Source organism: Amia ocellicauda, chromosome 11 (assembly GCF_036373705.1).
Source record: "Amia ocellicauda isolate fAmiCal2 chromosome 11, fAmiCal2.hap1, whole genome shotgun sequence".
Lineage (NCBI taxonomy): Eukaryota > Metazoa > Chordata > Actinopteri > Amiiformes > Amiidae > Amia > Amia ocellicauda.
In genome coordinates, this window is record NC_089860.1 from 3,747,501 (window position 1) to 3,765,000 (window position 17,500).

At 38.5% G+C, this 17,500-nt stretch overlaps 1 protein-coding gene across 7 annotated transcripts in view; it reads left to right on the forward strand.

The window, feature by feature from the left end:
* The window catches only part of ankhd1 (ankyrin repeat and KH domain containing 1), a 165,101-nt gene that overhangs the window by 90,851 nt on the left and 56,750 nt on the right, over positions 1-17,500 (forward strand). For all 7 annotated transcript variants that reach the window (XM_066716409.1, XM_066716403.1, XM_066716405.1 and 4 more), the window contains exons 7-14: positions 1,907-2,001; positions 2,674-2,911; positions 5,146-5,337; positions 6,831-6,940; positions 8,220-8,307; positions 13,060-13,187; positions 13,660-13,803; positions 14,394-14,496. In XM_066716409.1, the coding sequence (XP_066572506.1) occupies positions 1,907-2,001; positions 2,674-2,911; positions 5,146-5,337; positions 6,831-6,940; positions 8,220-8,307; positions 13,060-13,187; positions 13,660-13,803; positions 14,394-14,496 (1,098 nt within the window). The remainder of the gene's footprint in view (positions 1-1,906; positions 2,002-2,673; positions 2,912-5,145; positions 5,338-6,830; positions 6,941-8,219; positions 8,308-13,059; positions 13,188-13,659; positions 13,804-14,393; positions 14,497-17,500) is intronic.

Below are 17,500 nucleotides of genomic sequence, written 5' to 3' on the forward strand. Positions count from 1 at the left end.
GTCCATAATCTGGACTGATCATGTTGTGCTGAAAAATGTGAATTTCTACACATATATTCATATGTAATCACTATTTATTTTATTAACTATGTAAGAAAATATACATAGTTGAAGAATCACACCTGATACAGTGCTCCTTGGCAAGTTTCTAACTTTCTTTGGAATTCAATCTAGATCACGTTTCAATCCCAGGTCTCTGGATCAGTGTCTTTATCAGTCACTTATTTGATCATGAATGCTAATTATTTTATATCAGGTGTAGGGTGCGGTCAAGAGGGTGGCTGGTGTTCGTGTTTATTAGAATGCTGCAGATCAGTATAGGACTGGGAAGATGCCCCTTCTACCATCATTGCCCACTGGCACACCAATAAAGACACTGTCAGTTTACTAAATGCAACACAAACAGGCCTGTTGCAAAAGCAAGGTATTGTTGAAAAGTGCATTTTCTGCATTGATGTACACAGCTGTAATGGACAGATAACCAGATAATAACTGGTTATTTGTTTTATCTTTATCTTTTAAAATATGTGCATACCGATTTCTGCACCATTTTACATTGTGTAATTTTTCTTTTATTTGTTTATGTATTTGCGCTCTTCTTCGTAAAATAAGAAACTTATTTAACTGATATAAAAATATTGTGATCTTCATATATAAAACTTAAGTTTTATCCATTTTCATTTTTTCAGTTGCAATTTGTTTAAAGTGTTACAAGTGTGTTCTTTCAGTTATGTTGTGTGCGGAGGTATTGTTCACAGTGAGCTACAATGTTTTAAGTATTAGTTAAAAAAAATCTTAAATGGTAGCCTAATACTATTATTAGTATTAGTCTGATCACATTATCAAATCGTTGGAGCCCAACACATCATAATACTTTCTGAATACTAAAAGAAAACTAAAATTGCTTAAAATTATAAAACTAAGAAGAATAACGTAAGAAAAACAAAATCAAATGTATTTTCCTGTTTGATGGGCTAAGAGTAGTCAAATGTAGCAGGACACTTTATTCTCACAGCACTTGCTCGTGGACTGACCACAGTCACACATCTCAGTTAGTTTGACAGATAAAGCTTTACCAATAAAAGTAATATATTTTTCATTATGTTGAATAACAAGTAGCCCCACATTTTTAGAAAATTGAAAACCTACACCTTTACACAGTAGAATTCATTAATTTAGAAGAAAATGTGGCTTGGTACAGACAACCAACACTTAATGGACCTAAAGCATGACTGACAGGCGTATTGTGCTCCTGAGAGAGAGACTGGGTTTGAGTCGCTTCTGCTTCCCATGATTGAAGAGCCAGAGTTACTGCAATTCCACCAACTTCTTCAAACACGTCCACTCAAAGACAGTTGTTATGGAAATGTGGTGATGCTACAGCTGTGAACAACCTGAAAGACAGACACTTATTCCAATATTTCATTTGTCTTGAAACAACTGAAATTGTTTTAGTTTCTATAACAGATGCAGATTATTAAGCACAGATCAAAAAAAAAAATGCAAGTATTGACCAATTATTTTGAGAGGGTGACACTGCAGTGAGCATATACAGTTTACCGGCACAGCCCTATTTAAAGGAGTTTATTTTATACAGAAAAGGAATCCATATACATACAAACTTGAACACAAGAAATTTGGTAAACACCAAGATTCTGGTGTACACAGTGACCACAGAAATAAGTTATAAATTACATGTTTCCAATAGTTTAATACATTGATATTTGAATCATCCTAGTCATACTTTTAAGTCGCATTCACACTTATGTTGAAACACAAATGTCATGTACGTAAACATGCAGGAGTTATAAAAACATTTATTAGATGGTATACTCTTCGTAAAGGATTGTTGCAAGATTTTTTTTTTTATTTATTTTTTTTTTTTTTCTTCCCCCCTTCTCTATAGGACACTTAGACATGGTGAGGTTTTTGCTGGAAGCAGGAGCTGACCAGGAGCATAAAACAGATGAGATGCACACAGCACTAATGGAGGCCTGCATGGTAAGATGACTTTAAAAATACGACTAATAAAGAAAGGCTTATTTATTGCCTTAAAGGAATAATGTTGGAGCTTCACTAATTTCTGAAACATCCCCTCGCTATTGCAGGGTTGTTTGTCAGTATCTCCACCTTTTTTATACATATAAAAATGGGGAAAAATAATAGTTTTTTTTTCCTTTTAGGAATTGTCAATTATTCATTGATTCGTCTCACGGATATAACCCTGTGCTAATCGCAGACGTTTTGGAGTTAGCGAATGCACGCTCACATACACATTCTCAAACCACTTGTCTCCTTACCACCCGCTTCTTTTCACCACCTGAGCACCTAGTTCAAATAAACAAATAGGAACCACTGATAACCATGTGTTTCAAGAGTCACTGTAACCCCGGATACCCTGGCTGACTTTAACCCATGCAACCCAGGTAGTACTTGGCCAGTTGTGTGCTGCTGCAGAGGGAATCTTCATATCAGTGGGTTGTCATTGTTCTTATTCTTAGCAGTGCTGCCTGAATTTCCCAGGCTTAACCTGCACCATGGGCAGAATCCATTACTAGCTGAGCCAGAGAGAATAATTGTTTTTGTTTTATAGGGTTTATAGAGGTCTGTAGTTAATTTGTTTGTATCTGCCTATGAGGTGGGTGTTTGCTAACAGTGTCTCCTCTCTGTCAGGACGGTCATGTGGAGGTGGCACGGCTGCTGTTGGACAGTGGTGCACAGGTGAACATGCCTGCAGACTCCTTCGAATCGCCCCTGACGCTGGCAGCCTGCGGGGGCCATGTGGAGCTGGCGGCGCTGCTCATTGAGAGAGGGGCCAACCTGGAGGAGGTCAATGATGAAGGATACACTCCTCTGATGGAGGCAGCCCGCGAAGGCCACGAGGAGATGGTAGCGTTGCTGCTAGCACAGGGTACGTCTTCACCTTCACACACCATGAGAATCTGCACCCTGTGAAATCAAGCTGATATGATAAATGATGTAAAACTAGATACTATGACTGTGTGTTGGTCAAATCAGTTTTAACCCTACTACATTCTCAGTCACCTAGTTTAATTTAACAATAAGTCTGCAGTGAAATCAAAATGTTAAAGACTAAGAAAAGCAGACTAGCATGGCTAGATCAGACTAAATTCTAACACTGCTGTTTTGAACAACAAAATGTAGAGTCAAAGGACTTCAATTTTGAAATGTTACTATTGCATGCACAATTGAGCAATTAACATCCTATCATGCTCTGTGGCATGTATAAAAATGGCGGGCCCAGTTGACCTGTATTTTGGATCAAGATGGCAAGAGAAAAAGATCTAAGTGATTTTCAAAGAGAGGTCATTACTTGGGCACGAATGGCAGAACCTTTAGTCACAAAGACGCTCAGCTGAAGTGGTCGAGTAAATGTGTGGCGTACACCAAGAGAACAGTACAGGCCTGACTGCTTGACCCCTACAGTGTTGGGGTCCGGAGGCTCTGTTATGCTGTGGAGGGCATTTTCCTAGCATGGTTTGGGTCCACTTGTACCCTTAGAGGGGGAGGGGTCACTGCAAATCATTACAAAATTATTCTGAGTGATTACTTTTATCCTATGGTGAAACATTTCTACCCTGTTATCACCTGTCTCTTCCAGGATGACAATGCCCCCATCTACAGGGCATGAGGGGTCACTGAATATAGTGACAATTATGTAAATCATATGCTATGGCCTTTGCAGTCATGGGAGTTGAGTCTCAACTCAATTGAACTCCTATGGGAGATTTTGGACCAATGTGTTAGACGGCTCTCTCCACCACCATCATCAAAACACCAAATAAGGGAATATCTTTTGGAAGAATGGTGTTCCATCCCTCCAGTTGCATTCCAGAGACTCGTAGAATCTGTGCCAAGGCACAGTGAAGCTGTTCTGGTGGATATTGGTGGCCCAACACCTTAATGAGACACTTTGTTGTTGTTGTTTTTTTTTTGTTTTTTATTTGTCATCCATCTATCTATATATAGTTAGGGATCCCGTCTTTTGTCACGTACTTTTCGTCACAAACATTTCATCATCGGTGACCCTTCATCACAAACATTTCATCACCCCTGTCAGTTCATCAGCAATTTGATGTACGCAGCTGTAATAGACAGCCGTAGCCATTTCAAAATGCTTCACGTTGTATAAAGTAAAAGATGCATTTCACATTTCGAGTTTAATAAAATATGTATAAACTGTTTTACGTTGTAAAATATAACATGTCAATAATTGTGATATAGCCCAAACACACTTAAAAGACAGTCATAGAAATCATAGGCTTATACATGCAACACTTAAATCCCCTGTCACCACGCAACTCTGCTACTCACCCCCTCAAACACCCCAGGTACGCACCTGCGCAACAGTGGGCTGTCGACATGGGTACTGACGTGGGACCAATCAACATATTTCTTGATTGTGTTCAGTCGGAAAAAAGGTCCAGCAAATTCAGGTTGTGTAGCAGGCACTTTCAACGGGATCCCAAAGCAGAATTAACAAGTGACTTAAAAAAAAACCAATTCAAGAAAAGTAAAAGTAAAATCGCATACTGTTAACAGGCTTCGGAAGCGATCAAAGTGATATTTCGTTTAATAAAGTGAACTGTCAGTGAGTGTCCTGTTAAAAATGGCACGTTTTACTCTGAGATAGTGAGTGTCCAGTAATTTCCCCCCTCCTCTCCGTCTCTCGTGATTTAATAATCTATTTATGTATTTCTTAGCAGATGCCCTTATCCAGGGTGACTTACAAAATAAGATTAAGAAGTTGAAATAAATGCAACATGTACAACAAAAAACTTTCCACAAACAACAAATATTCACCTGGTTTTGTACATTGTTTATCTGCTGGTTCATATGTAAATATTGCTCACACTATGAATTACAGCAATATTAGATCATATAATCTGCTTCCTTCACACCTACTGCAGAAAGTATAACTACCGTAACGTTAGGATTTGATAAGTCTGTTTTTGGATCGTAGGTCATTAAGAAGTATTTGATCTAAATCGAGAGAGTGCAGTGTGTAGTTTGTAACTGAATATGCAAAGTGCCTGATGAACTGATGCTGGTGAATGTGAATAGGAGTCCAGTGCTGTGTGGAAGCAAGCAGTAATTAAAGCTCAAGTTGTTCTTGTCATGCAGGAGCCAACATCAACGCACAGACAGAGGAAACTCAGGAGACGGCCCTGACACTGGCCTGCTGCGGGGGCTTCCTAGAGGTGGCCGACTTCCTGATCAAGGCGGGGGCTGACATCGAGCTGGGCTGCTCCACTCCACTCATGGAGGCTGCACAGGAGGGGCACCTAGAACTGGTCAAGTACCTCCTGGCAGCAGGTACGTGAGCATCACTCTCCACCACAATCTCTAGCGCATGCTTGTAAGTCGCACAGGACAAGGGCGTCTGCTAAGAAATAAAATAATGCAACATACAGTTGCAAGAGTTTTTGAACCCTTTAGAATTACCTGCATAAATGGCTCCTAAAATATAGTCTGATCTTCATCTAAGGCATAACCATAATTTAACAAATAACACAAATTTGTACTTTTACATGTCTTTATTAAACGCATTGTCAAACATAAACAGCATACGCTGGAAAAAGTATGTGAACCATGATTCTCAGTAACTGGTGGAACAAACATTTTCTGTAGTTGCTGATCAGAACCCTGCACAATGGTTAGGAGGTATTTTCGACCATTCACCCTTATAGAACGGTTTCCGTTCACTGATATTTTAGGCATGTCTTGCATGAACACCTTGCATCATACCACAGCATTTTAATAGGGTTGAGGTCAGGACTCCATTCCATTGGTCCATTCCAAGATGTACTGCATGACCCAACCTCTTTTGAGCTTCAGATCATGAACTCTTACCGTGATATTTTCATGTTGAATTTCCTGATTCAGAGATGATTGCTCTGTCCTCCATGCTTCCTACAATTGGGATGAGGTTCTGGTGTTGGTATGCAATATTTTTTCTTCTCCAATCAGAGCCTTGTGTCCTTTGACCAAAAACTTCAATTTTTGTCCATAGAACATTGTTCCAGTGGTTCCAGGTGTTTTTTGTTAAATCTGAGACGTGCAGCAATATTTTTTTGTTTCCTCAGTGGTATCCTCCCATGAATATCACTCATGTAGTATTTAATTATCCTAGAGGTTCACATACTTTTTCCAGCCTATGTGGTTTGTTTTAACAATGTATTCAATAGACATGTGAAAGTACACATTTGTTAAATTACAGTTTGTTATGACTTAGATGAAGATTGTACTATATTTTAGGAGCCATTTATTTAGGTAATTCAAAAGGGTTCACAAACTTTTTCGCAACTGTAAATGCAGGTACACACACTAATGCACTCCCCTCTCATGCAACATTAGAAGTATTCTGCATTACTGGAGATGTTGCATAAGTTGTCAGCTCTCTGTGTAATAATGCTATACATTTGAATGATGTCAGATGTCAAACTTGCTTTGTGGTCAATCCCAAACCCATTGCCTTTATTTAAAATGTTTTCTCAGTTCACCTATACTAAAATTTCTAAATACCACCTTTCTGTGCCTTACAATTGTCATCCTGGGTTATATACAAATATCTGGAGCATCTCTCTGGATGACCACTGTTAGTTTTGAATACCATTATAAAACATGATTGTACATTCCTCTGAATTTGATCAGATATTTTATCCTCTTGTTAAACATGTCACCCAGGCCTTGCATGTTTTGTAACTGAATTACAACATTCGTGGAATATTTATCTTAAGACTTAGCTATGATTGGGCTTCACTGTACGGTTTTAAATGTAACTGTTAGCATTCCTTTTTTTTCTTCAGGTGCAAACGTTCATGCCACCACAGCGACTGGGGACACTGCGCTGACATATGCCTGTGAGAATGGCCACACGGATGTTGCTGACGTGCTTCTCCAAGCTGGGGCTGACCTGGTATGACCTCTTCTTCTGCTGCTCTTTAGTGTACACCAATCAGCCATAACATTATGACTACTGACAGGTGAAGTGAATAACACTGATCTTATCATTGCACCTGTCAGTGGGTGGGATATATTAGGCAGAAAGTGAACATTTTGTCCTCAAAGTTGATGTATTAGAAGCAGGAAAAATGGGCAAACGTAAGGATCTGAGCAACTCTGACAAGGGCCAAATTGTGATGGCTAGACGACTGGGTCAGAGCATCTCCAAAACTGCAGCTCTTGTGTGGTGTTCCCGGTCTGCAGTGGTCAGTACCTATCAAAAGTGGTAGGAATGAAAAGCGGTGAACCCAGCGACAGGGTCATGGGCGGCCAAGGCTCATTGACGCATGTGGGGAGAGAAAGCTGGCCTGTGTGGTCCGATCCAACAGACAAGCTACTGTAGCTCAAACTGCTGAAAAAGTTAATACTGGTTCTGATAGAAAGGTGTCAGAACACACAGTGCATCGCAGTTTGTTGCGTATGGGGCTGCGTAGCTGCAGACTAGTCACGGTGCCCATGCTGACCCCTGTCCACTGCCGAATGCGCCTACAATGGGCATGTGAGCTGGACCACGGAGCAATGGAAGAAGGTGGCCGGGTCTGATGAATCACGAGTTCAAGGCGTTGACTTGGCTTCCAAATTCCCCAGATCTCAATCCAATCGAGCATCTGTGGCATGTGCTGGACAAACAAGTCCAATCCATGGAGGCCCCACCTCGCAATTTACAGGACTTAAAGGATCTCCTGCTAACGTCTTGGTGCCAGATACCACAGCACACCTTCAGAGGTCTAGAGGAGTCTATGCCTCGACGGGTCAGGGCTGTTTTGGCGGGACATACACAGTATTAGGCAGGTGGTCATAATGTTATGGCTGATCAGTGTAGGCAACTGCTTGCATCATACTGGGTCATAGAATATTTTAGTTTTGAATGTTAAAAGACAACAATGCGAAATCTAATGTCAAATAATGTTTGTCATTAATTAAAAGTTGGAGTTCTACATTTTTTAAAAACTTCCATTTAAGTCATTAGAACTGAAGTGGAAAGCTTTGTCCAATACCTCTCCATAATACTTACTCTTTTGTATCTCATGAAAATGTTTGGCCAAAGTACAGCTATCGCATAGTATGGAGAAAACAGTTTTTAATTTAATAATGCAGCAGTATTTTTAAATTACCAAAGATGTTTAGTCTGTAACTGGAGAATTATGGCAAAAGCACCTCATTTCACTTTTCTTTCCTTTTCATCAATAAAGGAGCATGAGTCAGAAGGAGGAAGAACACCCTTGATGAAAGCTGCAAGAGCAGGCCACTTATGTACTGTACAGTTCTTAATCAGCAAAGGTGCGTGAAATATCTGTCATGTCAGTATCAATTATTTTGAAGGTATTCCAAAATACGGAATACAAAAGCCCGTAGGCAGAGGTCCCCATTATGTGATCATTTGTGGCCTGCTTGTGGTCAGCGACACGCAGACTTTTTTTTTGTTGTTGTTGTGGGGAATGTTCAGATTCTCGTTTGCTGCAAAGAGAAATTACAAGAGAATGCAATTCAAATTAAGAAGATAAAGGTAAAACAGGATATGTTTTAGTTTTTTTTTTCCTCCCCAATTCTCCTCACAACCACATCCAAACTTCATTAGGAAAAAAACATGAAATAATAAAAAATGAGTTTACACTTTCAGTCACCTGCAGTTTATGAATTTACCGTTTGAAGAGTTCCAATAAAATCAGCTAAGTGCACTCAATGAGTGAATTTATGTGTCTAAAATGCAAAAAAGTGGACAGAGAAAACTGTTCAATTCAGAGTTAACAGATCGTTTTTGTATTCTGCTACGAAATGATAATGCAAAACCAATGAGCATGTTGTGCAAAACTACGAATGTTTGTTGACATTTTTAAACAGCTTGGCAGCTTTAACAAAACTTGTTACACATGCGAAGATCAAATGGAAAGTATAATTTCTTTATGCCACTACTGTGTCCTTGCAATCCGTAAAACCACATCCATCCAGGAAAACACAGCAGCAGCATCCCTGTTGCATGGCTTGTTACAAAAACTAAAAAGCAAAAAGGCTTTTACTGAAACTGAGCTTTTAAAATCATGTGCTATAGATGCTGGAAGAAGTGCTACATCATGACGGAAAAAAACTAACATCTTACAATAGAGAAAATTACAAATTAAGCAATACAATAAATTAAATTGATAAGTGCTATTGGATGTCAAGTCTTATCTAGAGGAGCTGTTATGTCTGATTCCTATGCATGGGCTACTGGTGGAATTTTTGAACTAAGCATGTATTTTTAAAACTAACAATTTGGATCTTCTCAAAATTAACCTGGTCGTTACTGACAGGCCTGCGTCTCTACTTGGCCCTTGAAGCGGCTCAGTTAACCAGCTGCCTGCTGCTGTAAACCATTGATCATGTCTGTCCTGTATAATTCACCAGTCCGGATATCACCTGTAGCATTGCAGGAAACCATGAATACAGTGGCTTAGTAAGGGCAAAGTACTGGAGAGTTTGTGCACTGGAGGTTGAGATATTGTCTTTTTAGGTAGTAGGTACCCAAAAATCTAGAAAGGCGACTGACTTGAATTTGTAAATGAATGTGGTGTAGGCGAATTTGAAATTAATACATAACACTGGCCCTTTCAAGCATTGCGTCGGTGATGGTGCGGTGGGTGGGATATTAAGGTTGACCGTAATAAATGTTATTGTATATATCAATGATGAGTCATCGGGGGCAATGGGGAGGTGCTGCACACTTCTTGGATTTAATATTTAAAGGAACAATGTGCAACTTTAAATAATAGTGTGCTTTCAGTTTTATATGTGGATGTTCCGTACCAAGAATGTTGGAGCCCAAGAAAGCATCCTCTCCTATCATAAAAATACTAAATTTTACAAACCTAATATAGGTTTATATTAATGATATATTATTAATGTTATTTTAATGATTAGGACTCTGTGATAGTTAGCAAACTTGTCAAATTTGCAGATGATACTAAAATAGGTGGCTCAGCAGAAACAATCTCGGCAGCACAGGTTATTCAAAGGGGCTTAGATAATTTTCAGTTGTGGGCCTACACCTGGCAGATGAAATTCAATGTGGACAAGTGCAAGGTATTACATGCAGGTAACAAAAATGTCCACTATAATTACATTATGGGAGGAATAGAACTAGATGAAGTATCGCATGAGAAAGACCTAGGAGTCTATGTGGACTCCACACTTTCTCCATCCAAACAATGTGGGGAAGCAATTAAAAAGGAAACAGAATGTTAGGGTATATTGTCCAAAGTGTAGAATTTAAAACAAGGGAAGTAATGTTAAGACTGTACAATGCACTAGTTAGACCTCTCCTGGAATGCTGTGTACAGTTCTGGGCTCCACATTTCAAGAAGGATATCGCTGCTCTAGAGGCAGTTTAAAGGAGAGCAACCAGATTTATTCCCGGTCTGAAGGTAATGTCCTACTGAGAGACTGAGGGAACTGAACCTTTTCACCCTGGAACAGAGGAGACTACATGGGGACTTGATTCAAGTCCTCAAAATTATTAAAGGCATCGACCACATCAAACCAGAGGAGCTTTTCCAGATCAGCAGGGACACACGGACCCGAGATCACAAATGGAAATTGGGCTTCAAGGCATTCAAGACAGAAAACAGGAGACACTTCTTCACACTGAGAATTGTTAGAATCTGGAACAAACTCCCCAGCGATGTGGTTGAAGCTGAAAATGTGGGAACTATTAAAATCAGACTTAATAGGATCCTTGGATCACTTAGTGATTTATGGACACCAAATGAGCACGATGGGTCAAATGGCCTCCTCTCATCTGCAAACTTTGTTCTTATAGCCTACAATGATTAAATTTTTTTTTTTAAATTGTATGAAATGCCCAAATGCATTTTCCTGTTTAATGGGCTATGTGGAGTCAGACTTAGAATGACACTTTTTTTTTTTTTTTTTTTTTTTTTTTTTTCTCAGTACTTGCTCATGTACGACTGTAATTACACATCTCAATTAGTTAATTGACAGAAAAAGCTTTACCCATTTAAGTTCTGTATATTCTATATTTTGAATAAAATGTAGCCCCATGTTTTTTTCTTTTTGTTTCTTTAACTGTCTGCAGGTGATACTCTTTCATTGCTATGGAAATGTGTTGATGCTACAGCTGTGAACAACCTGACGGACACCCAGTCCACTGTCTCACCACAAAGTGTTTTATTTTATATTGCAGCTACAGGGTATTAAACACAGCTTTATAGTGATGACAAAAAAAAATAATCTTGCCGCACAAAAATAAACAAACATGTAATGGAACATGTTAAAAGATACAAATAATAGTTGTATAATCATAGACTTATACGTGCAACACTTAACCCTTTGCGGTCCTATGTCGGACTGCATCCGACATTGTAAAAATGCGTTTGCGATCTCTTTAAATTCGTCTTTTGCATAGAAAAAGCCGATTCTCTTCCGGAAAAAGCCGAGCACAGCCTTCAGCAGCCTTTGAAACATCGCGATAAGTTGAAAAACACTTATGGGCTAAGACCCCCTAAGAGAGTCTGTAGTCAGGTAGTGAGTGAGAGATGCAGGCTCTTACTACAGGTTAAACACCGCCGCATCAGCATCATGGAGTCAGCACACACTGACCACTGTTACAGATGTTACAATAAGCAGACTGAAGTAAATAATTATTTAGATGGAGGCAGAAATTAGACTATATACGTATGCAAAACCTGCAGCAGAAAGCCTGTCTTACACCCAGATGAATGCTTCAAAAACAAAGATAGACCATTGAGCATTGCAACACAATTGCTTATTATATAGCTTTCAGGTGATTGTTATTGCATATTTTTGTACATTTTACATATTTCTCTTTTCTAACCTCGCCACATGTAAATAGTTGTAAATATTGATGTAATTTTTTTTTTTTTTTTTTTTTTTTTAACAGTTTTGCATTTTTTTTTAATCATTTGTGCCTGTAATAATAGTCAAGAAATGACTAATAACAGGCTTTTTTTTCCCCCAAGATGTTGTCAAATTTGTTGGTGTCCTTTGGAATAATACTGCTTTGTGCATTTTTGTTTGCAAAAAACTGAAGTTTTCAACTTGAACAACACATGATTTTCTTCACAAAATTAAATTGGACCTGAGCAGCCTGACAGCTGCAAAAGGGTTAAATCTCTTGGCACTGCACACCTCTGCTACACACACCCCAACCCCCCCATGCATGCACCTGTGCAACAGTGGGCTGTCGAGATGGGTAATGACGTGGGACCCATCAACACATTTCTTGATAGTGTTCAGTTGGATTAAGTCCAACAAATTCAGGTTGTGTAGCAGGCATTTAACTTCAAATGTTTCAAATGGATCTCAAAGCAGATTTAAAGAGTGACTAAAAAGTTCAAGAAAAGTAAAAGTTGTCAGATCAAAAATCACATACTGTTACAAGCTTCGTAATGATAAAACACACACCCTGGACTGATTTGGTCAAAGTGTTATTTAGTTTAATAAAGTGAACTATTTGTCAGTGAGTGTCCTGTTAAAAACTGAAAAAAAAATTTCAGTAAGTGTCCAGTAATACTGTATACTGTGTACTGTGCAGTGAGTTCATACACATTGTGACAGGTTCATATTTGAACAGGGAAAACAAGGAATACAGAAGAATATATGTACCTTCTGGAGTTTTATTTAGGCTTTTCAGAAAACACGCAATAACAGAGAGATTACTAAATATCCTCTTCATGGATGGACATGCTAAAATAATAACTAAAAGATGTTTCCTTGTTGCAATGGATGCGGTGATTGCTTTTCCTACTGCAAAACGGAAGATCTAACTAAGGAGATACTTTTCGTCTATTTAATTTACATCCTATATCGATCCATAACATGGGTGAAAAAACACAAACAAAACACCTGATAAAATGTATATTGTCAACCTCTGTCTCTGTACTGATATTGTATTTTTAAATGTAAAATATGACAATTTTCCCCTAAGATGCATTTGGAAACTTAAAACTCAAAACCATCTCTGCTGTCTGTGCGGTTATGACTCTTCAGTAATCACCCCATTGTGTGTTGCTGTAGGTGCTAATGTGAACAGAGCTACAGCTAACAATGACCACACAGTGGTGTCTCTGGCCTGCGCCGGGGGACACCTGGCTGTAGTAGAGCTGCTTCTGGCTCATGGGGCAGACCCTACTCACAGACTGAAGGTAAGACCCTGCTCTTGCGCTGACCATCCATTTACTTTGGATTGTGGAGTAGCATCTTCAAATGCCAATAACCATTACATTAACAGCACTTAAATACAAGTTGGTTTGAGGTAATCTTTTAAACCCCTTTTAAGATTTTAGTTTTTACTTACTGCTGTAATATAAGAACACTGGACCTTAAAGGTATCTGATAGAAGTGCTCTTTACTTCTTGCACCTGTTACTGTTTGTTTCCAGTGCTTGTTGGAGTGCCATACATCTGTAATGTAATGTTGTGCACTGTTTGCAACACTATAAAAGGCTTGCAATACGTTAAGAATATTTTTGCAGAACTGAATCTGTAGTTTCATGTATGTAAGGGTTAGTTTCCTTTTCTATTTTATTCTCAAACTCTGCAAAAAAAAAAAAAAAAAAAAAAGTGCTTTGTGTTTTAAGTGTGTTGGAGTTAGTTTTTTTTTTTTTTTTTTTAATAGGATGGATCAACCATGCTTATTGAAGCTGCTAAGGGTGGCCACACAAATGTTGTGTCCTACTTGCTAGATTACCCAAACAACATCCTCTCAGTCCCAGCACCTGACATGTCCCAGCTCACCCCTCCTTCTCATGACCAGTCTCAGGTAAGGTATCCCTGGTATTGTACCATTGTATACTTCTTTACACCATGCTTTAGGACTCTCAATTTTATATCTGATCTAGTGCTGTGCAAAAACAATCTGACCATCTGTGTTTCCAGTGAAAAGTAAGACTGCTGTGTAGATTCATCTGCATGGTGGGGGGAAAAAAAATATGAATTTCAGACCAGAATAACCCTTTTGTTCTGTACTGGTCAAAACTATTTACACCTGCAGTTGTTACAGATTCAGTGAAACCAGCAGTCCAACGGTTAATGAAAACAGTGATCAATTCATGTTGGTTAACTAATGTTTAAGTGCTTCGAACCATACATGATCAGATGAACAGCCAGTATTCCTGCTTGGGCTTTTCAGCATTTTGTAAGCTTTTGTTTTCTGCAATTTTCGAAAGACACAGTGTACACACTTTTGATTTAGAGAACGTGTTTAATATCTCCAATTGCAATTTCCGTGCACCGTCTGGTCCACAGTCCAAGGTAGCCATGGGATGAAGTTTAAATAATTTGGAGAAGGGATGCGTTTGCGATGGTGCGAGTGTTGGTGAGAGTATGAAGGCCATTTCACCCTTTTCCCAGGTTCCTCGTGTTCCATTCCAAGCTCTTGCTATGGTGGTTCCTCCCCAGGAGCCCGACAGAGTGCCCTCCAACATTGCCACCCCGCCGCCCATCACGAATAAAGGTCAGTGTTGCTGGCTGCATTCTACAGACTGCCTTGTCATTCTTCTGTACCTGCTAGTGCCAAAGAAAACCAACAAACCCGTTTCTGGTTCCAGTCAGTTCCTCTGAGATCTACATTGCATATCAACATCTAATTGTAACTTGGAAATGCATCTAAACTTGATCCACTTTTGGTGAATGAATGCTTATCAAACAATAGTGCTTCTGTAGATTTGCAGCTTTCTGTATTCAGAAATGGAAGATCCTCTAATGCAATCTCAAGAAATTAGCTGAATTCTGTTTATCTGGAGCAAAGCTGGAAGTTTTAAATACCTTTTAAAGAATTTCATATGACTGCTTGACCATTGCCTGTTTTAAGTTCATATTATGCAAAGGCACATCTCAACCTTATTTACCCCCAACAGTAATATATATATATATATATATACACACAAACATACAGTGGGGGGAAAAAGAATTTGATCCCCTGCTGATTTTGTAAGTTTGCCCACTGACAAAGAAATGATCAGTCTATAATTTTAATGGTAGGTGTATTTTAACAGTGAGAGACAGAATAACAACAACAAAATCCAGAAAAACGCATTTCAAAAAAGTTATAAATTGATTTGTATGTTAATGAGGGAAATAAGTATTTGACCCCTTCGACTTAGTACTTGTTGGCAAAACCCTTGTTGGCAATCACAGAGGTCAGCCGTTTCTTGTAGTTGCCCACCAGGTTTGCACACATCTCAGGAGGGATTTTGTCCCACTCCTCTTTGCAGATCCTCTCCAAGTCATTAAGGTTTCGAGTCTGACGTTTGGCAACTCGAACCTTCAGCTCCCTCCACAGATTTTCTATGGGATTAAGGTCCCACCCAGTTCTCCTCTGAATCATTCAGATGTTCATTGGCAAACTTCAGACGGGCCTGTACATGTGCTTTCTTGAGCAGGGGGGCCTTGCAGGCGCTGCAGGATTTCAGTCCTTCACGGCATAGTGTGTTACCAATTGTTTTCTTGGTGACTATGGTCCCAGCTGCCTTGAGATCATTAACAAGATCCTCCCGTGTAGTTCTGGGCTGATTCCTCACCGTTCTCATGATCATTGAAACTCCACGAGGTGAGATCTTGCATGGAGCCCCAGACCGAGGGAGACTGACAGTTATTTTGTGTTTCTTCCATTTGCGAATAATCGCACCAACTGTTGTCACCTTCTCACCAAGCTGCTTGGCGATGGTCTTGTAGCCCATTCCAGCCTTGTGTAGGTCCACAATCTTGTCCCTGACATCCTTGGACAGCTCTTTGGTCTTGGCCATGGTGGAGAGTTTGGAATCTGATTGATTGATTGCTTCTGTGGACAGGTGTCTTTTATACAGGTAACGAGCTGAGATTAGGAGCACTCCCTTTAAGAGAGTGCTCCTAATCTCAGCTCGTTACCTGTATAAAAGACGCATGGGAGCCAGAAATCTTGCTGATTGATCGGCGATCAAATACTTATTTCCCTCATTAACATGCAAATCAATTTATAACTTTTTTTAATTGTGTTTTTCTGGATTTTTGTGTTATTCTGTCTCTCACTGTTAAAATACACCTACCATTAAAATTATAGACTGATCATTTCTTTGTCAGTGTGCATACGTACAAAATCAGCAGGGGATCAAATACTTTTTTCCCTCACTGTACATACATACATATATACACTGGCATGGATTTATGTTATAGCTGAATTTTACTTTTTGTTATTCAGATTTAAAATTCTTGCAAACAATGTGTAATTGTAAACGCATCACATCCTGACAGGGCAGATTTTAACAGTGATGGTGTTTTATATATGGCCTGACAAACTGTATTAAGGGTTTTGACAATTAACAAATATTAATTTAGACCAGTAGATAACTTTTTACTATTTTGATTTTGATAGTGTGCAAAATGTGAAATGAATCTCAGAAATGATTTTTTAATAACATTGAGTTTAAGCATTAAACAGTATAAAAATCTGTTTAAAAATCTATTTAAAAATGTACAATTGTCTACTTCATTCAGTAGCACTGGTCTTTTCAAGCAAATTAATATAATGTGGTAAATGTTTTCTGTCTGTGATTAAAAAAAAAAAAAAAAAAAAAAAAATAGGACTAAGATTCTTTAGGGATTCAATTGCTATTTTTTCTTTCTCACCAATATGTAGCTTACTAAACTCACCAACATTATTAATCATTTGCACATCTATATGGACACGTGCAGAGCTTTTGTTTATTCTATTTAAAGGAGAAACTTTTGAAGTTATAATGTTATCTTTTCTCCCTTTAGGGGTAAAAATGGCAAGCTTTCCAGTTTATTCAAAATTATTAAAATTTAAAAAGTGTGTATATTGTAGGCTTTGCATCAACTTTTGAAAATTGACAGAGAAACTGGGTTGTTAGTTTTCTTCCTTTTTTTTTTCTTAAAGTGCTTACTTTTTACTTGTTGGTGAAGGAATTCCTTTTCAGTGTTTTTCTTTTATGCATCATATTTTATATGAACGCCTGAATGTTTTGTTAGCTTATTTCCCTTCAAGATTTCCTGTCCATCCAAAAAACGCTGAACAGTAGCAGTCATTTACATTAAAATGTACAAAATCAAAAGGACAAGAACTTGAATATCTTTAGTCTCATCCATATCAATATCCTAGGATCACAAAGATGCAACTAATTACATTTCAGAGAGACTAATCAAAGTTGACAAATGTGCATTCTGCTTATACTGACCCATTTTTGGAAATAAAAGGTAATATAGTGTATACAGTAATTTATTTTCTTATTGTCACACTAGAATGTGATGGAAGTTCAAATTAATTATTTGCTAGTTTTGACTGTGACTCATGCTTCTTATGTAAGTTATTGAAGGTATTTTATGGATTCCTTTTGTTGGTCCAAGACTCAAACTACCCATTCCAATTAGCAAAGTGCAACTTTTTTTTGGCAACTTCAGCTATATCAGATTTTAATAATTCAAAGCAGGTGGCTTAGATCATTCATAAGCCTAGTCTTGCT